Source organism: Cricetulus griseus, chromosome X (genome assembly GCF_003668045.3).
Source record: "Cricetulus griseus strain 17A/GY chromosome X, alternate assembly CriGri-PICRH-1.0, whole genome shotgun sequence".
NCBI classification, from domain to species: domain Eukaryota; kingdom Metazoa; phylum Chordata; class Mammalia; order Rodentia; family Cricetidae; genus Cricetulus; species Cricetulus griseus.
In genome coordinates, this window is record NC_048604.1 from 98,369,887 (window position 1) to 98,393,357 (window position 23,471).

Here is a 23,471-nt window from a genome sequence, read left to right on the forward strand (position 1 = left end):
GATATCAAGAAGCAAATAGTGTATGTAGGGAGAGTCCTTCTACACCCAATACAATCCTAAAGTTGTTTATCTAGCAACTGCAGTTTCTTTATCATATCCTCTCCCAATAGGCACCCTGAATCTCCGGGAGAGCATAGATAGCTTTGGAGATGAGAGGTGTCACTTACTTGTTCCATAGTACAATGGAAGTCCAGAAAGAAGGCTATTTCCCAGTGAAGGATTTTAAATTCCTCCACCAGGGCAAAGACTTTAGGTAGCAATATCTTCACCTATTTTCTATCTTCTTCAAAGTTCCACTTTGCAGACACCATGTGGAACTTTCTTTTGTTTGTCTGTGTTACACGTATATCTGTATTTGTGTACATATCTTTGTGTATGTAGTGTGTATATTTATCGGCGGTGGAGGCCAGGGATAGATGTACATGTCTTCCTCTATTACTCCCCACCATATTTTTTGAGACAGGATCTCTCACTAATCCAGGAGCTCACTGAATGAGAAACCAAAGCCCCGGGGCTCCTCCTCTTTTGCTTCCCTAAATGCTGGGATTACAGACACTGGAAACCGAGCTTGGGTTCTTTCATGTGGGTGCTGAGGATCTAACTCAGACTGAGCTGTCTCCTTAGCTCCCATGGCTTTCACTTTTGTGCAGATTGCTGAAGACTAAACGTCTGTGTATGGGTTTCAATCAGCTTGACTCAGTCAAGAATCACCACCACCACAGTAGCTGAAGCTCAGGCATGTGTGCTCTGACTGTGTTATGTTTTGATTAAATGATCATGGTTTGTCCTCACAGTTGATCTTTAACAGTTGAGTAAACTGAGGTTCAGTAGTTTATCTAAGACCACCAATATTAAACATTAGCAACAAAGTTTGAGCCTGTTCATCATCGCGGTAGCATCCTAATCTGATGGTCTTGTGGTTGATCGAAAAACATGGAATTCCTGATTTCTCTCTCTCTCACACCACACACACACACACACACACACACACACACACACACACAGAGAGAGAGAGAGAGAGAGAGAGAGAGAGAGAGAGAGAGAGAGAGAGGGAGAGAAAGAGAGATCCATATTGCCTGAGGCTTAGAGTGAAGTCTGAACTTGGAAAATTCCAAGGCCCTAGGGCCCAAAAGGGTCATCAGAGTGAGACCTTGGAGCTGAGGTTTAAAAAGAAAAAAAGTGCTGACATCAATGAAGAACCAGAAGCCCACAGGCTAGAATGCAGCTGGGACAATGCCAGAAATGTTTCAGACAGAAAGATGGTGATTCTGGGAGATGAGATTGGGCAAGTAGCTCAGTTGTGGAGCACTTGCCCAGCATGTTTGAGGCTTTGGGGTCAATCCTCCATACTACAAAAGAAGAGTAACACAACCCCCTGATTCTAGGATATGAGGGCTGTAAAATCTGTAAAGTGGGAAGAGAGAGGTAATCAGTTGTTGGACATCTTATAGTGCTTTCTCATAAGGAATTGAGCATCAATTGAACCTTGAGCCAAAAATTAGTTTTATCAAGATGATCTAATTCCAGAGTTCAATGCTAATCTTATAAGGAAGCCTTTCAGAAGGGACATAAGCAGGCTGAAATATTGCCCTTGCCCTTGGGTATGTTTAAAATGACAAAGGAAAGCGGTAACCCAGTTAAACTTCGGTAGGTATGCAAGGATCTTGGCACAAGCTGTTCATAGACCATTTTTCAAAAACTTTATGGAGGGGAGAACATATATTTAGATCTCGTTACACATTTTCAACAGTTTATGAGCCTCAAAGTTGGAAGAACATTTCCAGATCCCATTTGCACACTGAAGTCAGACATAGTGAAAGCACTCTACCTTGCAGTCTAGAAAATACACAGAAAATTGAGAGATGAGGCAAGGCCCAAAGACAAAGATCACTCATGTTCTGGGATAGAATGGATCAGTGATTGGGGTCATACATAGATTGTCTTCAACCTGGTCATTTATCTTGAACAGACTCAGAGGTGAAGATTTAAATTAAGTAAGAGGAAGTTACCAGAAAGCCCAGGAGAGTGTGGAAAGTGAGTCAGAGAAGGGGAAAAGTGAGAGCATGTTGCAGAACTATGCCAGTCAATTGCAAAGAGACAGCACTTACCCACCTGTCCCTAGCCCTCTTAGAGCCCTCTTTGTCTGAGACTTGTCATAGGCTATTAATTCTGGGATGGCCTCAGCCTTCTTCAAACCTTCCTTGGGCACAGTGATTGCCCTTGCTCTGAGAAAAGAAGCTCAAATCTTCCAGGGCACACCAGGGGGATACAGCCACCACCTACATCAGAAATTTTGTTCCTGGTCCATTTAGTTTATACAACATATATGTAAACTTTGGAATATAGGAGACAGTGTTTAGTTTTAAATATATTTCACATTATTAGAGCTAAAAATAAAATTTCTAAGTTATCTCTTTTTTTGGTTTTTGGAGAAAGGGTTTCTCTGTGTAGCTTTGGAGCCTATTCTGCCACTTGCTCTTTAGACCAGGCTGGACTCAAACTCACAGAGATCCGCCTGCCTCTGCCTCCCGAGTGCTGGGATTAAATTTGTGTGCCACCAATGCCCAGCTCTAAATTATGTTAATAAAGTGTGTTACAATTTTTCCAAAACTAGATGCATTGAAATTCAAAAATACCATCCATGGCATATGACTCGTTGTATCGAATTATGAAAGTTCAACAGCAGTATACTTAAATAAACTTTGATGAGAAGTAGTAAAAGGGTGATTCAGCTCTGTAACTTATTGGCTTCTCCAGCTTACATTGACATTGGTGGTGTTGGAGAGGTCTTATTGTGTAAGGAAAAGCCTGAGGCGAGAAGAGAGGCAGAGTGAAGCCTGGGGACCTGAGACTCTACTTTCATCATTAGCCATTTATGGTGATTTTTCTTTTGACTGTTTTGTTATTTAACGAAAACTCACATTGCACATATTGTGTGCCTGGCACAGTTCTCAATGGGTTTCAAGAATTAACTTAAAAAAGAAATAGATTGACACTAAATGATAAAAGGTCTCTAATTTGAATTTTACTACGTAAGAGATGGATAGAGAAATGTTTTCTGTCATTAAATTCTAAATCTAACTTTAATGCAGTTATGCCTGTACATGTTAGCATCCTCAGTCAAATGCCTATGGAACTCATACTAGAAAAAAAGAGCATACTATTCTATGGAATACTTTTCAATAGTTAGTTACCCTTACCTTAAAAAATTCCTATTACAATAGAAGGATATCAGTACTATTCATCATTTCTCTCTCCCTCCATTCTCTCTCTCTCCTCTCTCTCTCTCTCTCTTTCTTCTTCTCCCGCATCCTCTTGCCTTCTCACCCCTCATTCTCTCTTATAACTCTTACAAATGAAAACTGGTAGAGTTGCTAAATTTCCCAAGACTACATAAACAAATGGCAAGGCTAGAATCTGAACAGAGGACATCTGTCTCCTGACTCCTGGCTTAGATCATAAGATGTTAGAGGCTCGATTCTCCTCATCTGTGAGGCCTTGCGTTCCATCCCAAACCCTCCCTCCCTCCCTCCCTCCCTCCTCCCTCCCTCCCTCCCTCCCTCCCTCCCCTCCTCCCTCTCTCCTCTCTCCCTCCCTCCCTCCCTACTCCCCTCAGAATTCTACAAACCAAATGAGAATCACTGAGCAGTCTTATACGTGATGTTTTGATATAGTTTTTCCCAATTACTTTTTTTGGTCTTCTTTACAAGATTAAAATTAGAAATTTTATGTCTTTTAATATCAGTCTCTCATGTAAACATTTCGTGATATCACACAGATGCCCTCCAGACATCAGGCCATACCCTGCCAATGCTAGCAAGCCTCTGTGGCCACTATGTCTTTTCAAGGAAGTCTGGTGATCTCTAGGGCACAGAGTCTCTACTTTCTCATGAGCCTCTGCCAATTAGCTCAAATGAAGCAAAGCACCCTCAACTACCCAGAAAGCAGCACGTCTGGTAACACACAAGCATATTTTAAGTATCTATTTTTGCAGGGTCCTATATTAGGAACTAGATAATGTAGATGAATCCGTAAGCTTGGACACTTAGTAACTTTTTTGCGTACTCCATTCTGAAAATTAAGTACCAGTTTCAGGTTGGGAAGATGACTCAGTGATTAAGAGCAGTGCTGCTCTTTCAGAAAACCTGAGTGTGTAGTGATATTTTGCTTGTACAAATAAAGTTTGTCTGAAGATCAGAGGATGGAGCTGGCCACCAGCTCATCATAGAGGTCTGGAGATCTGTATCACCTTGTCTTAGGTGTCCTGCTTGTTCAATTTGGATAGTATACTGACAGCAGTTAAGGCAGGGGCACTTTCTTGCCCAGTGGCTTACCTTTGCCACAAAGAAAGTAATCTTCATGTGGAGTTTCTTTGAAACCCATCGTCTTCTCACTTCCTGTCTGTCTGTACAGACCTCCAGACCTCTATGGTTAGCTAGTGGCAAGCTCCACCCTCTGATCTTCAGACAAGCTTTATTTGTACAAGCAATATATGACCACACCTGAGTTCAGTTCCCAGCATCCATGATGCTCACACCATATATAACTACAGATAAGGAAACAGGAAATATATTTAGCTCAACAGTCGTCTCAAAGTCTTACACAACCTTGCTCTAAACACCTTACACAGTCCAATGCTTCCAGATTTTCTGGCCATTTCAAGTCTTCAAAATTCACTAGGGATAACTGGGGATAACTCTCCCCTTTGTTTTTCAAAACTTATTAAACCTGTTCAGTGAGCTTGATGAAAAGACCTTGGAGGAAGCAGCACCATGCACAATGGTGAAACACAAGGGGGAGGCAAGAAGTACAATGTGTGTTGAAATACACAATTTTGTTTACACAAAATGCTCAATTTTGTTTCCAAAAGCCTTTCCTTTTCTGGTTTAAACAGTTCACTTCAGACAACTGAGGGCATGCAGGGAGAAATAGCTGGCGGAAAGACCTTGGCTTTGCTCTTGATTTTACTGCTTTCTGATCATGTGTTGTAGAGCCCCACCTTACCATTTAAAAACATAGAATCTAGTGGTTCTTGAGGATCTGAAAAGCTAAGGTGTATGCTATGGCAGGAGCCTCAAGACCACTACAATCCCAGAGAGATGTAGGACTCTGTGTGTGTTCCTGTGTGTGACAAGCAGCCAGAAGACAATGTTCGGAGTTCCTCCTCAACTGCTGCCCACTTTGCTTTTTTGAGACAGTGTCTCTCACTGATCTGGAGCTCATTATGGAGGCTAGGCCATCTGGCTAGTGAGCTTAGGGTCACTCTTGTCTCTGACTTCCTAGAGCTGGCATTACAATTGTGCACCATCAGGGTCACTCTCACCTCTGACTTCTTAAAGCTGGCATTACAATTGTGCACCACCATGGGAAACTTTTTCACATGTTCTGGAGATCAGACTCATACTTACAAGGCAAGCACTTGACCAATTGAGCTATCTCCCCCAACGCAAGATTTAAGGGTTTTGTTTTGTTTTGTTTTGTTTTTCAAGACGGGGTTTCTCTGTGTAGCTTTGGAGCCTATCCTGACACTCGCTCTGGAGACCAGGCTGGCCTCAAACTCACAGAGATCTGCCTGCCTCTGCCTCCCGAGTGCTGGGATTAAAGGCGTGTGCCATCAACGCCCAGCAAGATTTAAGGTTTTTATATATAATATTCCCTAGGACCTCTGTCCTGGCTGGATAACTGGAATGGGATCATGGATTCTATTAGGCCCACTCCATTTAAACAGGAAACTCTCACTGTTAAGTGACTGTCCCACAAAGTGTGCACACAAGTCTGCATCATGGACAGTAAAACATATGGTACTCATTGATCCAATTTGGTCTTCTGCCTCTTTTGGTATTACCGTGAGATAACAATGCTTTTTACATTTTAAGTGGTTTGGAAAAATTCAAAGAAGTATGGGATGTATGGGGTGTGTGAAAATTGCATGGAATTCAAAGTTCAGCATCCATAAATAAAGTTTTACTGGCACATGGCCATGCCCATTTGTTTACAAATTATCTATAACTGTTTTCAGCTACAAAAGTAGAATTTAGTGGTTGCAATGGAGACCCTGTGATCTTCAAATCCTCAAATGTTTATCATCTGGCCCTTTACATAAGTGTTTGCCAAGCACTGGCCTATGTGCACTGAATACAGGAACATGGCTAATGTTCCTGTGTTCTCTGCTTGTGCCCCTCCAAGCTGTTTATTCCATCTTTAAATAGAAGTAAGCCTGCCTTCCATCACACAACACTGCTTATTAGCCTTATTAATTCATGATAATAAAGACAATAGGCCACTGAGCCCTGCCACTGGGCTTCTAGTACCAAGCTCTCACTGCTCAGCACACTTAGTCGATTTATCAGCACACTGAAGTACTAAATTGGCATTTCAGGCTCTGCTTGGCACTATGAATGTAAAAGTTCCTGGCCAATGAGGATTTAAAGTCTAAGTGGAGAAGCAAGATATGCCCAGAAAAGCCCTTAATGAACAGGACAGTAATTTTCTACATAGATTTTTGTGAAGAGCTCTTGGAGCTGATGGCAATAGATCAATATGTGAAATACTGTTACCACAATAGAGACAAATGCAGGCATCCTTCTAATTACGAATCTCTCATCTATGGAACTATAGCCCTGAAAGCAAGAAGTCATCAAGTGTCATTTCTTTCACTGGAAGAAGATATCAAAGCCAAGGGAAGTCCCATTGCCAGTTAGTTGAGAACCTTCCTCATCTAAGGCTCTAGATGCCCAGCCAGTGATGATTTCCCATGACTGACCATTTTAACTTTTGTTTTATTTTTGCATCATAATATAATTGCATGTCCCCTTTGCCTTTCCTCCTTTCAAATTCTCCCATATGCCTCCTCCACTCTTTGAAATTTATGACCTTTTTGCATATATATGGGGTAGACCTGTCCAACTTTCAGGGTTCTTCAGTTGCCTGTAGTTCTTTATGTAGGGCTGAGACCTCACAAACTTTCCCCTTTGCACTTTGACATGTCCATTGGTGTCATCCTTGTTCAGCTTATGCTTGGGCAGCCATTTTGGTCCAATTTTATAAGTATAACTTCTGATATTACTGGGAGACACAATGTCATAGCAAACTCCCTGATCCTCTGGCTTGTAAAATATTTCTGCCCCCTCTTCCACAATGTTCCTTGGGCCTTAGGTGTGGTAGTGTTCTGTAGACGTATCCATTGGGGCTGAGATCCACAACGCTGCATTTTGGTCAGTTGTGGCTTTCTGTTGTGGTCTCTATCTGTTGCAAAGAGAAGTTTCCTTGATGAGGGGTAAAGGCTAAATTAATCTGTGGGTATAAGGACAAATGTTTATAGATTGCTTTTAGGGATTATATTAGTGTAGTAAATTGGTGGTTCTCCTCCAATAGCCATGACTTCACTAGCACTGAGTAGTTAGCTAGGTTTCCAGTACCAGGCATTGTTTCTCTCTTATTGAGTGAGCATAATTAGAGAGCTGTTGATTATGACCAAGGTATGTATACCACTTAAAGCACAAGTAAAGAGTAAATACTGACTATATTTATGTGCATCCTGTGGTACATGCTTTCTTCACACTATCATTTTAATTGTCAATTCCACTTTTGTTGATGATCTAGAAAAAAATTGTGCTCCACTTCTTCTGTAATGTGTTTGATCATCTAATGTAAGAACAGGCAGTATCTAATTAGATAATTACCCAATAATGAGATTCTTTTAAAATGTAGTATGGATCATCATATTTTAGAACGCATTCCCAGGACTGGATGAGGGATGACTCAGTGGTTAAGAGCTCTTGCTGCTCTTGGTGAGGACCTGGGTTCATTTTCCAGCACCCATTGGTGACTCACAATCATCTGTAACTACAGTTCCATGGGACCCAACACCCTCTTCTGGCCGCTGAAACAACCACTCATGCAAATAGTGAACAGACATACATACAGATAAAACATCCATACACATAAAATAAAATCAAAAATAAAAGAATTTAAAACACATTCCAGATAGGTTTTCATGGAGGAAACTACTGTTGTTTTATTTGTAACATAATTTTCTATTTTTCTGAAAATTGTGTTTAAAATACTTTTCATAACAGACATTTGACCCAGATGTGACACAGACTAACTCAACAAAACAGAACAAACAAAAACAAAATTAGTAAAGGGCAAAAGGAAACGTTGAAAAGCTTCCAAGTGACCTATAGCTCTATTTATATGTAGACAGTATACAGAAACAAATGAGTCACAAAGACATGTTATTATCACAGTAAGTCCTTCTCCTAGAAAATAGATTTCCTTATGTGCCAAATTTTGCATTCCTCCTATTTCTTTAATATAATCTTCAGTAGTTTTCACTGGCCAATTCGTCTGAATAGAATACAAAAGAAAGAGACAGAGATGATAGGGATCAAAAAGGAGGAGGGCAAGGAAGAGAGGAAAATAATAAAGAAATAAAACTAAAAATAGATTTCCATAGAACTCAGCTATGCCACTCCCGGGTGTTTACCCAAAGGACTCCAAGCTAATATATCACAGAGCTATTTGCACATCTGTGTTTATTGCAGCACTATTCACTATTCATAATAGGTAAGTGAGGGAACTAACACAAGTGGCCAACAACAGAGGAATCGATAAAGAAAATGTGATATATATATATATATAATATATATATATATATATATATATATACATATTTCAGCCATAAAAAGAACGAAGTCATATCATTTGCAGGAAAATAGGTCTTAGTTTCTTTTCCTGTTACTGTAATGAAATACACAAAAACAACTTAATGAAGGCGAGCTTATTTTGGCTCACAGTTCTAGGTTATAGTCCTTCATGGTGAGGAAGAAGCTTAAAGCAACTGGTCACATTAAGTTCACAGGCAGAAGAAGGGACCAATAAACACATGTGTGCAGCTCCTCAGCTCCCTTTCTCACACAACCCAGAATCCCCTGGCACTTCCCACAGTGGGCAGACCGTCCCACCGCAATTCATGTAATAAAATAATCCCTTGCCGACCTTCTCAGAGACCCTTCTCAGAGGTCATTCAAGATTGTGCTGACAACGAAAACTAATGGTCACACATATTAAGCCAGGGTTACAAAGGCATCAGATGCTTTCTCGTATATGTGGCTCCTACACTTTGTATTAGAGACATAAAATCATGCATGTACATAGAATGTGAAAGTAGAAGAAAAATCATCTGGGGAACCCAAAAGGAATAATGAGAAGAAATGACAGGGGAGAAAAAGGGAAGGGTAGAGTAGTATGGGGCATTTGCTCAGCATACAATTTATATTTGTATGAATATGTTTTAATGTAACCCACCATTGTATACAATATAATGATACACAATGTTTTAAAAATCAAACTCAAACTGGTCAAAATGTAGAGAATAAAGTGTCCATATGCTGGCCAGCCTCAGTCAGTACATCAACCCCATACACACCTCAGGATCAGGGCACATTTTGGAAGAAGAGGGAGAAAGATTGGAAGAGCCACTGTGAGATAGTGTCTTCTTGACATAGAGTTTCTGATATCTGAGAATGAATCAGTTTTCTCTAGGGATCTCTAACTTGATAGGTTATCCAGTCCCAAGTGGTCAGCCATAAACACATGCACATATGGGCAACACTAATTTGACTCAGGTGTGTGTGTGTGTGTGTGTGTGTGTGTGCGCGCGCGCGCGCGCAGGCGCGCGTGCACATGTATATGACAGTAACAATTACAGAAAAAGAAGTCATGAATTTGAGAGGGAGGGGGGACATGGGAGAAACTAGAAGAGAGGGGGGGTTGGAAATGATGTAAACACAGCATGCACATATGAAATTCTCAAAAAGTATTAAATAATGAAATTTAAGGAAACATATCTTAAAAACGCTCTGGCTCATTTATTCACACAAAATTTCAACTGTTACAAAGGTATTGTGTAACTAAATGTCAGCTCCAGCTCCTGCTCACTGGGCTGACAGTCCCGGCCTACTTTCAGGATCCCCGAGGCTTTGATGTACCCGCACCCTCAGCAGTAGGTACTGCTGCAGACCTCTGCTGAGATTCTCACTGACTCACTTTGAAGTGAGCCAGAACTCAGTTCTCTGATGCTAAATTGCTGAGAGTGTTTGAGTCTCTGAATGCTGACCTCACAGGCCCAACTACGTAGCTGGAAACTCCGCATTGGCAGAGCTGGGCTGAGGGCCCCTTTAAGGGCAGCTTAGAAGGTCTTTCAGAGAGGTGGGGTAGGCTTTTCCACTCCCAATCACCGCAAACTTGCTGGCTGCTGGCCAGCGGGGCAGAACTTCAAAAACAAAATGTTGGGGGGAAAAAAATCTCTTTGAAACCTGTCAGAGGAAAACCAAGGTGATAATAATGCGAGAAGCTTGAATCCTGGAGAGAAATGAAGTGCCGACAGGAGACTGGCATTCAGCATCATTTTCCCTTGAGGCTTTTACAAATCTCAAGCAGCTTTTGGGTGAAGATGGGTAATAAGTGCAGTCCAGGAGCCACTGAAGAAGGAGGTTCCAGGTTAACAGCCTGGAGGTTGAGCTGAGATGCCCAATGGGGTAAACTTCAGCAGAAGAGGAAAAGTGGAAATGGACCAGGTTACAGCTTGGATAGGAAGTATCTCCAAACACTAACTCTCACAGAGGCCAAAGCTCAGCTTCCAATTTGCTCAGTTTCCAGTTAAATTTGATTCAATACTACCTTCCAGCTGACAGCAAGAGCAAAGGCTACATTTTCTAGATAATAGCATCCAGAGCCTCAACTTACCTACAGGTTTTCATACACAAACAAAAATTACTTGGTTTGCCAGGGGACAAAATAAGTGGCCCCAAAACAATGAGGGTAAAAATCACAATGGAAATAGATTTATAGGCATTTCAGGGCTTAGAGTTTGCCACAGAGTTATTTTTTTTAAAGATTTACTTATTTACTTACATAAGTACATGTGTGTATACCTGCATGAGTTTATGTGCATCATGTGTACAGAAGTACCAGGAAGTCAGAAGATGAGGTCAGATCCCCTGGAACTGAGGTTACAGACAGTTGTGAGCCACCATGTTGATTCTGTGATCCCAACCCGGGTCCTCTGGAAAAGTAGCCAGTGCTCTCCAGCCCCCACAAAAAAAATTAAAAAATACATTGTGAATCTATTTGTGAGCCAAATAGAAATTCGAGTCATCATAGAGAAATGGGAGAAGCACATGTATAAGCTAGGATAAAACTGTGACATTAAGATATGTTAAAAACAGTTTTCATCTCTGGCACCCCAAAATAAATGTAAAACAAAGAAATGAAAGTTTCTTCAATAACGGAGCTGTTATGAAATTGCTAGCCTTAATAACTGTAAAAGGGACAGACTTTAAATTTTAATGTTAATTTGGTTTGTAGTTATTCTATACCTTTGTAGAAAGATAAGAAAGAGAGAAGGGAATGGAATTTATGCTTGAAGTTGTAATGATTACAAACTTTAAAACCTTCAGGCCACAGATTAAAGAAACACTATGAATCACAATCATGGAAACAAACAAACTACATCTGTATGCATCACAGTAATATCATTCAAAGTTAAAAAAAAACAAACAATGTTAAACCAGAAAAAAAAACCCCACAATATTGTTAAAGGAACTATAATTAAACTGTGACTTCACAGAAGAATTCAGATGATGATGATGGTAACTGAAATGTGCCAAGAGAATTCTGAAATTCCCAGAATTCTGAAAATATTCTCCAAAAGTAAATAAAAAGTAAGGTAACATCAAACATAAACTGAGAGGATGTATCACTATTGAACTTACTACTAAGTGGAATGCTATGGGGACTTCTTTTTTTAATATAGAAGACTTTACTGCAGTAACATTGGGAGAACATTAATTTGGCATAAACTCTGTGATATTTTCTAAGATGTAACCTCAAAAAAGGTTTTCATAAGTTCTATAGGGACTTCTTTAGACAGGAAGAAAATGATCTCTGGTGAAAGCCACCAAGGTGCACAAAGGAATGGAAAATGCAGAAAAGACAAATTTAAAGATAAAGCAAACCCTCAATTTAAGTCATAAATAAGTATATGAGTAAACACAAAGTATGTACATACGGCACAAATGGTATGGTGTGGCTTATAAACATACAGAGAATTAACATATAGAACAGATAGGGGCTGGCAAGATGGCTCAGTATATAAAGAAGCATGTAGCCAAGCGTGGTACACAGAGTTCAATCCCTGAAATTCACATAAAAGAGGAAGATGAGAATCACATACGCACCATGGCCACCACCCAGATACACACAAATGAATAAAATGTAAAATATAGCATTAAAAAGCAAAAGGCAAAAACAATTTTTAAGTGAAGTTGAAGTGCCCTCACATTTTATGAGGAAATTCTTTCTAATTTATAGAAGATGGTAATAAGTCAACAGCAGATATTGTAAATTTTGGAATATGTCTAAATGAATATTGAAAAGGGTTTCTATAACTAACAAATTCATGGTGAATTAAAATGGAATAATTAAAATATTAAATTAACTTAAATTTTCTCTTATTTAGGGTTACTATGGCTGTAATGAAATACATGACCAAAAGCAACTTGGGGGTGAAATGGTTTATTTCACTCACAGTTCCATATAACAGTTCATCAGTAAAAGCAGTGAGGGCAGGAACACAAACAGGGCAGTAACATGGAGGCAGGAGCTGATACAGAGGCCATGGAGGGTACTGCTCACTGGCTTGCTCCCCCTGGCTTGTCAGCTTGCTTTCTTATAGAACTCAGGACCACCAGCCCAGGGATGGCACCACCCACAATGGTCTGGGCCCTTCCCCACTGATCTAATTGAGAAACTGCCCTCAGGCTTGCCTGTAGTCTGATTTTATGGAGGCATTTTTTTCATTGAGGTTCCCTCCTCTCTGATGACCCTAGCTTTTGTCAAGTTGACATAAAACTAGCCAGCACAGAAGAAGATACAAAAGGAGAGATAAATTATTTAATAAAATTAAATTAATTATAAATTAAAAAATCAAGTAATAAGGTAAGATATTTGATTTATATATATAAGAACTGAATTTATCAGTGTGTTTTTGGAAAGCAGAAACTGTGACCAAATTACAAATATCAAGTGTGTTGCATCAATTTGCTTGTGTTATGCATAATCACACACAAAAAAATACCAAGACTGTTAAAGATAGCAAAAAACTCATAGTAGGTACCATTCATCAAATGAGTACTTAAGACAACTCAAGACACAAGAAAATGGAACTACTGTGATGGGGGAAGTGCTTCTGTGTATGTGTTTGTCTTACTGGATGATAAATAAAGTACTGTTTGGCCAATGAGGCAGCAAGTTAGGCGGGACTAGGAGTCAAAGAGGATTCTGGGGAATGTAGTAGAGAAGTGGTGATGCAGGCAGGAAATGACATAGCAAAGAGACTGAGTTTTAAGGAAGGAGAAGTAGGAAGTGGGCCCTTTTCCCCTCCGCTCCTCCTCCAGCGGCCCGATGTGATCCAACGGCAAGGGACACCAATGGAAGGTGTCCGGTAAGATAAGTCTTATAAAATATATAGATTTATGATAATTAAGACTGAGCTAGCAAATGAGAATCCTAGTCATTGGCCAAGCAGCATTTGTACCTAATACAATTCTCTCTGTGCATTAATTGGAGCCCTAACTCGGGCGGCAGCTGGTGTGGAGCACACACGTGGCGGTGGGGCTCAGTGGCTTTTGGTGGAAAGATTTATCATAGCACTACTGTCAATTTTAGTAACCTATATAGGAAACAAAACTTGGTAGTGGTTGCAGTGGTTTGAATGTGCTCCCTCCACCTAAAAAACCTAGTGTTTGAAATTTGGTTGTTGTTCAAGCAGTACAGTGTTAAGCAGTGGGACCTTTAGAGAGTGGTCAAATTATGAGGTCTCTACCCTTAGGAATGGATTAATGCCATTATTTCAGGAAAGCATTAGTTACACCAACAGTGAATGGCAACATTTTACTTTTCTCATTTATTGAAAATATAATGTGTCAAAAGGAACCAGGCTGTATGCTACCATTCATGAGACATCCTGGAAGAGATAAAGGCTTCCAGGAGCTGAGGTGGTGGGAGAAGGTACTCTACAAAGGGATACAACAGAACTTTGGGAGGTGATAGAATAAGTTTTCTTTTTCAGATGTGAGACAAAGACTAATAGTTTGTCTTTCTCACTTGCCCTGTCCTGTCCCACTACACTCTCTGGTTCCTTTTCTCCTCAATAAATTGTTATAAAATTTCAGGTTGCTATGTGTCTCACACATTTTCTTTCCTTCATGCCATGTCACAGTGCAGCAGTGGGACCCTCACCACCTACTAGCGCTTCTTGGATGTCACAGCCTCCAGAACCATGAGCTAAATACATGTCTATTGCTTATAATTTACTCAGTCTGCAGCAAGAGAGAAATAAGATTAAGACAAGTTAAACAACAAGTTTTAGAAAACTTTGTAATTCTAAACATTTATATATGACGGCCTTGATAACAAGGTGTGAAATTGAATGGAAACTTCTCTAACCTCTAATAAGAAACTGATTTTAATCATCCATGATAGAACACAGCTGTATCCTTCTCATTTCTTTTTAAAATTTTTCTCCTTATTTTAATGCCAAATTTTCCTTTCTTTCAAGGAACTAGTAATTGCAAGCTATGGTACCCTGTTTTATTTTTTGAGAATTTCACACATGAGTACTGTTTTTACACCACTTCTATCCCTCCCTCTCCCACTCCAGCTCCTCCTCCATTTCCCCCAGTTCTTCTCTCAGATCCATGACCGCTTCTCCTGGAGTTATAATTTACATATATAATATACGTATCTATATATAAATGCAGCCTTCAGAGTCCACTAGTGTTGCTCTTATGTACATGTGTATAGTGCTGCCAATGTTGGAATGATCAAGCTACCAGGGAGCTCATCCTTGCGAAAGACTGATTCTAATTTCTTATAGAAATGACTGGTATCAGGACTAGGAGTGTGGCTCAGATGTAGAGTGCATATTTAGCATTCATGTGTAAGGTCTTCAGTTCAGTCTCCTGCACTTAAAGAGAAAACAAAGAAAAGGAAATAAATATGTCCAGATGATGGTTATTTTAAGAGGAGACTGATGGGGATGGAATCAAAGTATTTAAGAAAGCAAGCAGGATCAACTGAAGAAGCAAGTTAGTAGTAGGTATTATCAAACTTTCCTGAATTTTGTGAGGACTATGGAATTTATTAACTCATTTAATTTGTAATCCATTTGATTACCAACTCATTGTAGAAGTTCTAAGTGACTTTAAATATCTGTTTACTTGTCCTTTCTTCAAAAATTTGCTTTGTGATTTTAAAGCACTCCTTGGTTTCCACAAAACCTAGCTCCTATCATCTGTGGCTGGAACAATTGTTCTAGAGTTACTCTGCAAATCATCAGAAGAATGAACACCATTTGCAGATCACAATCAAGTATTCTAGGCTTCTCCGGTACTAGCCATCTGAATCCATTCATTCCTTTATTCCTTCCTTCATGAATCTTTCATTTCATCTATTCAGCAAAGATATCTTGAGCACTCAGTACAGGCTAGAACCTGGTCTAGTATCAGAGAATACTTTAAGGAATGAGATAGATTCCTACTTTCTATGTGTATGTATTCCATTGTGTACCCACCCTGTTGTGTGCATGTGTATGGAGGTGGGCAGTTGACATCATTGCTCTTTATCTTATACTTTGAGACAGGGACTCTCATTGAACCCAGAAGTTAACAATTCAGATTGAATGGCTGGCCAGCAAGCTCCCAGTGTCTCTCTATCTCTGGCTCCCCAGTGCTGGGATTACAGGCATTCTGGGGATCTAACTCATGTCTTCATGTTAGCATGACAAGCACTTGGCCAACTGAGACATCTCCGAAGGCTTCTAGACTTCCATTTTTGTGCTTATATAAACACAGTATGACCAAAAAACAAAAAGAAAGAAATTCTCAAGAAAATAATCATAGATTGTATTATTCAGGAGAATAGAAGACATATATCCATGCTAAAACTGCAAATGATTATTTATGACAGATTCACTCACTATCATTCCAAACTGAAAACACTCCTAATGATCAAAAACTGGAGGACTGATAAACAAAACATGGCACATCAATGCTATGGATACTACACAACAAAATACTACATGTGCAATATAGTGTGTTAAATGGAACCAGGCTGTATGCTACCATTCATAGGACATTCTGGAAAAGATCAAGATTTCCAGGAACTGAGGTGGAGGGGGTACACTCCAACGTGACCAGAAAGAATTTGAGAGGTGATAGAAAAGATATTCATTTGGACTATGTTGTTGGTGGTGTTGTGGTGGCAGTGGAAAGTGTCAAGGTTCATAGACAGGTCCCCTTCTGAACTTACTATATACAACTTACATTACAATAAACCTGAAAAAGAAATAAACTGGTTGATAGGATGGCATTGGCCAGTCTGTTAGACTGAGTGGCCAAGGAAGGTCTCTTAGAGGAGACTACTGTGTAAAAGATACCTCTTGGATATCCCTGTTTGTTTTTACTCAGAGGTGAAAAAGAGGAAACCTTCCGTTTTCTGTTTTATTCTGAAAGCATGTGTTTTAATTAAGAGGGAATTTATGCAACCCCACACACCAGGAAGATTTATAAGTGCAAGAATGCAAATTCGGTCTATTTTTAAAGGATGTTATTGACAGGCACAGTTCAAAAAACCTCGCCAGGGAGCCCTTTCGTGAAACACTGCGTGTTTCATGATGAAGTTTGTGCTTTTTTTTGCCTTCATGCATATTAAGTTGCCAGAAATGATACTTAATTAATCACATAAAAGCCTGACACTTGAAAAGATAATATGTGAGAGACAAGATGAAGGTTCTTGCTGCTCTCCTCTCTCTCCTCCTCCACCTCTTTGCAGTTGAGAGAGTGCCTGGCTGAGAAAGCCCACTTCCCTAGCACCTGGCCTCTGCCCTTTCCCAAACCTCCTGGCTGCAGGGCTGGCTCGCTGTGGCTGTGGGAAGACACAGGTTATGCTTTCTTCTAGAATGGCAGCATATGCCTCTGAAAACCAAACTATATAGAACTTAGAACTGGCAGCCCACCCAACCTCCTTTAACCGAGGGACTTTTTGGAAGGATGCTTTGTAATAAACTAAATTGTCTTCTTTTGTGAGAAAGTGATCGATCTCTTCAGAATCCCAGAAGCTAGGCATGATAGCTGGAGAACCATTGAAGTGACCAGGGAGAGGGCCCCTTCTGCCTTGGCTCACTCAGCAGCGCCTTTTAGAACAGTCCGATTTTGAGCCTGTAGCTCCCAATGTCAGGAGAAGGGAAATGGAATCAAACTATTTTGATTGTTGCTAAAGTGTCTAGTTTTGCTAAAGAATTTGTGTCTCCTTTGTGAGGAGAGTAAGGCTTTAGTTTCACTTTCCTCAAAGTTTGTCCCGAAGGCTAAATCCCATCACATGTTTTGGTTTCTGTCAAACAAGGGTTGGAACTTGAAAAATTCCTGCTTCTTCTGCTAGCTGCTTGAAGGGATTATGCACTCACTACTCAAATATCAACCAAACTGTAGTTCTTCAACTCTTATAAGCAGAATGAACCCTGGGTGTTATAGAGAATATGGGTTTTATAGAGCTTCCCAATGCTGAGAAAGACAGGAAGATCCCTCAGGCTTGTTGGTCAAGCATCCTAGCTTACCTGGTAAATTCTAAGCCAGTGAGAGACTCTGTCTCAAAAAATAAAAGATGGACTGTTCCTGAGGGATAACACCTGAGGTTGGCCATTGGCCTTCACACACATGCTTGCACATCTCTCTCCTCCCCCTCTCAAAACAAAACAATTTAGCTCAACTCTGCCGTTTTACAGGTAATTAAACCAAGGCCAGAGAGTTAGTTAAGTAATTGGCCTAACTCCCCCATATGGATAGTAGTAGCAGATAAATGTCTAAAATTCAGGCCTGCTGATGCCCACCAAGCCTATGCCATGGGGACAAGGAATGGAACCATATACTTGTGGAAGGAGGAAGTGCTTTGAAGAGTTGATTCAGCAAGAATGGGGGATGGGACCATGAAATACCATGTATGAGGACATCAGACATCAGTGTATGTGTGGAGGCAGAGAGTCCAAATGGAGAGAGAAGACAGGGGCCAAAATTGAAGGGGCTTGAATGTGAACCTGAAATTGTTCAGCTGTGGTAATCCTAGGATTGCATTCACCGAGACTATCTTGAAACCTCCCTTTGGGGATGGTGACAGTGGTATAAAGTTTTCTAGAAAAATGTTCTTTTCTTAGTAACAAAGACTCAAGCTCACCTGGGGATAGAGAAGGCAGCAGAAGGGTGTTTGTGATGAGCACTGACATTGCTGCCAACCTATGGTGGGTAGGCACGGATGACTACTGTTTTGAGTCCCACTCCCATGTCTGAAACATTGTTTCAGTGGCTTCAAGTGGAACCTGGGCTTCTGTAGGGTTCCAAAGTCCAGGTTGGTTATGATGCTCATCCACACTCGACAGCTTGGTTGGCCCTTTGACCAAGCTATCAAATCTGGAGACTAACTTGGAAACTGCCAATATTCACTAAATATATGCACTCATAACTTAGTATCTCAGATTTGTACATACACCGAAAGAAATAAATTCTTATGCCAACAAAGAGATATGAAGTCCCATCTCTAAGCAAGAAGCTGTCTGCAATTGGTAGCTGTTGAAACAGGGAAAAGTCGGTTTTCTTCAATGGAGTGGTACTTGGTATATCAACCACACTCCAGTGCAGGGCCCATGCTCAGTCAGGAGCAGTTGGCCAACACAAAATGGACCCCATGCTTATTTTGTGTGTGTGTGTGTGTGTGTGTGTGTGTGTGTGTGTGTGTGTGTGTGTGTGTGTGTTTGCTTGTTGGTTTGTTCTTTTGTTTTCAAAGAGAAGAACATGAAGTTGGGTGGGTAGGGAGGTGTTAGGATCTTGGAGGGGTTGAGGAAGGGCAACTAATATGATCAAAATACATTGTATGGCATTCTCAAAAAAATTAGAATACCCAGAAAAGTTTCTCAGCCCATGTTCATCAATGTTGATCAGGATAACTGAGGTCTTTTCTCTCAATGGGGCCCTGCACATAATCAGAAAACATGACTAAATACACCAATGTGGATGAATAACATGGAACTATACCAAACATAAGAAGGTAGACAAGCTGTGTTCATTGTATGATTCCATGTGAATGCAATAAGTAATATTGGGTGAATGAAATCAAAGTAACAATTGCTTCTCTGTAGAAACATTAACTAGAAATGGGTAAGGTACTGCAACTCCTTAATATCTCAACCTGGCAGTGGCTACACAGTTACATAGACACATGGAAAATACTGAGCTGTTAACTTACTCTCTTTACTGTATTCATAGATGACACAATGAAAAGCATAGAATTCACATGTACATTGCCAAGTCCATAAGGCTGCTGTAAGAATCTCGTAGTTTTCAAACAGAAGATAAAAAGAAAAGTACAGCTTTTTGTTATCTTCAAACATAATTCCTGTTCTTGTTGAAGTGAGTGCCATGCACCACCTGTAATTCCAGTGACCCATCAGCCTTTGCAAGGCACAGCCAAATACAAAAAGTTAGTGAGGACACACTGCAGCTGTGGTGGCATTCAACTCAGCTTTGCACAGAGCTTTCCCTGACTGCTGATGGCGAGTTCAGTCTGCTCTGAAACTCTGGGAAGAGGGTCCCTGCAGCTGCAGTTTTCCATTCCATGCCCTCCCTTTCCACTCTGTTCGCCTCCCCGAGGAGACAGTAAACACCATCTGGACCACTGCATTCACCAGCCCGGAAACCCAAATCTCTTCTTCCCATCAAGAAAATTATGCTCAGCCTGACGTGCCCTCCACCAGTTGGGACCAGCCATGGAGCTTTTGCCAGCTCCAAAATTTGCTGGCCCTGAATGAACACAGAAAAGTGTCTGTGGTCATTAGTACCTGGAGGGTGAAAAGGCGTGGTGCAAGCAAGATGAGGGTGAGTGGAGAAACACTGTGTGGTCCACACAATACCCCCTTTCTGGATCATTACTTTTCAGTTTCTGAGAATATCATCTGTACTGGGCAGTGTACTTTAAGTAGCTTAGGATAAACACATGACCACAAATACTGATAACACTATCTTTATTTGTACATTACTTACCAAGTCCAGATCACCTGAGGACGGTTTGTTCCTTTACAAAAAGAGAGTTCAGCAACACATGTGTTAAGATGTAGGCCATTTTCTTCAGATTCTAAACTTTTAAGAACTGTGCCTATGCTTTTTCAAGTATACTCTCGGGTCCCATGTATCTTTAACATATACCATATAGTTGAATTAAGATAACAGCTTATAATCTCTGGTCCATTGGAACTGTTTTCCTTAATTTAACCATTTAGCATATGCTGTATCTGATAGTCTAATCATTTCTGTGTTCAGTCTTCAGAACATAAGATATGGTCAGCAATGTGTGTGAATATCCTGCAAATATTTCTTTACTTCCTCATCCAAACATGGGTTTTTATTTTTAACATGGTGGATATTTGATAAATATGTTAGAACAAGTTTTAAGATTGTATTAATATAAAATCATACACACACATACATACATACATACATACATACATACATATATATATATATATATCAAAGTTCACAAAGATGTATATTTTCCAGAATAAAGAGGGTACCCACCTCCACCAAGCCCCAAAGACATTGAACATAGAAGGACATTAATAAAACTATTCAAATTAGAAATCAACCTTGAACACTTGCTTAGCCAGGTCAAAGGAAACAATCATGTTTAAATTCATTGAAAGAAAACTTAGAAAACCCAACACACAATTGTTCTATTTGGTCACATCCAAAAATCAGCTGTAAGAAAAGTTAAGACTGTCCAAGGAAAACCAAGTTCCAAGAAACAGAGCTTATTTTTCTTTCTCAAAGATTTTGTGGAGGGGCAGTGAGAATGTCTCTCTTTTCTGAAAGGTTCTGAATTGCTTCTAAGAAACATTAGCTTGAGGTTGAAACTGTGGGGTGTGATTGTCCTTTTTACTGCTCAATTAATTTTCAGGGAGGTAGAAGACAGGATAGACAGTGAGTTTTCTTCGGAAAAAAATGCCCCTCTGTCTCAGACTTAGAGATTTAATTCTCAGTCTTCTCTTCCTGTCTCCACCATTCACTTATTTTTCTTTTCTTAAACTCCAGAAGTATTTCCAGAACAAAACCATTCCTGGAAGGGAGTTTGAATTTGAGTAAAACTTCCCTTTCATGAAAACAGCTCCCCTGTGTCATTCACTGAGTGGTCCACCACCCTAAGAAAGGATATTAACTTCCAGTCAGTACTTACCTGTCTGCAGACAGTGCCGTTAGTGTGAAGACAGACACCCCCACTGAGGTAAGCTGTATAAAGGGGATAAGTTTGCAGCCCATCCTGCCAAATAGCCATCTGTCAGCCAGGTACTTGCTGGCATCCACAGGGGCACAAGTTACCAGCAGCAGCAGGTCTCCCAAAGCCAGGCTAGAGATGAACAGGTTTGGCACGTTTCGCATGGACTTGACTGTACAGAAGATCTTGATCAGGGTGATATTGCCAATGAGGCCTATCACGATGATAACCCCATAAACAGCAGGAATGACATAAATGATTCCTGGGTGGAACCAGTTGTCCATCTTGGGGGGGTTCAGACTTTGATTGAAGGTGTTGTTGCAATGCAGGAAAGGGTCCACTTCCAGGTCCAGGTGGGAACAATTATTCAGAGCCATCTCAAGACTTCTGAAAAGTGCCTTTAAGATACTGTTTCTTAACTTCTGGTTTTGCAGTTAGGTGATGAAGACAGGATCTGTGCTGGGCTCTTGATTTCCTTTAATAAAAACACTGAACGCACACACACACTGGTATTCCAAACTCTAGCTCAGAACGTTGATGTTGGTTCTGCCCAAGCCTCCACACCACCAGTGAGCAATACATCTATCTGCAAATGCCCTAAGTTAACAAGCAACAGAAACTCAGCCCGAAGAAAAGCTTAGGATTAAGCCCAAGCTGTCCCAGCTCTTCCTACCTCCATTCTAGTCTGAGTCCCTCTGGCTGCAGTTTACTAAGAACTTTTGGATTGCTATTTTCACACAGCATTTCCCGTCTTCCCTGTTATGTAGAACCTGAAGGTTTAAAGTGGGTAGAAAAAAACAGCACCAAGAAAGCCTCCAATCCTATAGGCAGGATGCTTTGCACGTCACTGGCTTCCCCAGCAAACGGCAGCTCTCCTGAGCTGAGGCTCTGAAGAGGAGCCAGGACCATGTATAGACAGCGAATGCCAGCCCCCTGCTGGACACTTCAATCACTGCCCAGCTGCCCGCTTTCTCCAAATGAGAATCAGCTAGCAGATCGCAACTCCCGTGGCTTAACAGATACCTTTGCCTTTTCATTTAAGCCAGCAGCACCTATAGTCGGTATTTAATAAACGCTACTCTCTGCACAGACTGGGGCTATCTCTAATACGATCTCCATGTGTTCCATTGTGACTCATGACCCTCCCCACATCTAGTCTTTACTAATGCATTAGAATGGCACGTCTGGGTCTGTGTGTGAGCTGTCCTACTTAGTCCCTTTGGAATAGGGACTGTTACTGAGAATTGCATGCACAGGGCTCACACCTTAAATCTTCAGCCGCAGACTTCAGGAAAACCAGAAGCACGATGCACATGTGCTCTTTCCTGAAAATTTCCCAAGCCCGTGTTCCTTAACCATGGACCCAGCTGCGTACTTAACACTCATAGATCAATAATCTTTTCTGGACACCCCCCAAACATGCCTTTTTTTCTTCTGATTGAAAAACCATATGAACTAGCTTTTTGGTGTAGCTTTTGCAATTCTTGGCAAGCTTTCAATTTCCTCTGAACTATACAACAGTTGTGGATTCTCCCAAGAAAAGGGGAAGAGAGACTGTGAAAGAAATAAGTTATGGTCAAAGCAATGCTGAGAAAGACTCTATTAAAATCCTATGAGAATCATGCTTGACCTTTAGCTGGCATTAATAAATACATTATAAGGCTATATTATAAGGCTATACCTTCAAGATGTCTGTGGAGCTGGCCCTTCCTAAAAGCTAGTTAATAACAGACAGTGCTAGCAAAGGCTTATTTTTCCGGACCCATAAGGAATAAAGAAATGAGTGCTTGTTACCATGTCAGGGCCCACCAAGAAAGCTTCCAAGTGTGTTGTCATGGACACTTGCAGCATTTGCTACCCTGGTGGCTGCTGTAGCCTGTTTGTAATATGAACGTCTCCTTGCAGACAGCAGGCAGAAGACTGACTGATGCTGCATGCTTGTAGGTGGAAGGGTTTCTTAGTGGAGTCCAGAACGGCCAGTACTGAGTCAATAACCATGAGCTTAGCGGTGTCAATCAGTTGCTAGCAGTACAACTTACTGATGCAGGACATGAGCTTCAGTCCTGAATGACCCTCTCATTTATTACCTTGGCACA

General features: G+C 40.7%; 1 protein-coding gene across 1 annotated transcript in view; it reads right to left on the reverse strand.

Moving 5' to 3' along the window:
- Grpr (gastrin releasing peptide receptor) overlaps nt 1–22,124 on the reverse strand; it is a 36,138-nt gene extending 14,014 nt beyond the window's left edge. Inside the window, exon 1 of the mRNA XM_027432782.2 lies at nt 21,337–22,124. Coding sequence (XP_027288583.1) covers nt 21,337–21,752 — 416 coding nt within the window. The 5' untranslated portion in view covers nt 21,753–22,124. The remainder of the gene's footprint in view (nt 1–21,336) is intronic.
- Nucleotides 22,125–23,471: the final 1,347 nt, after the last annotated feature.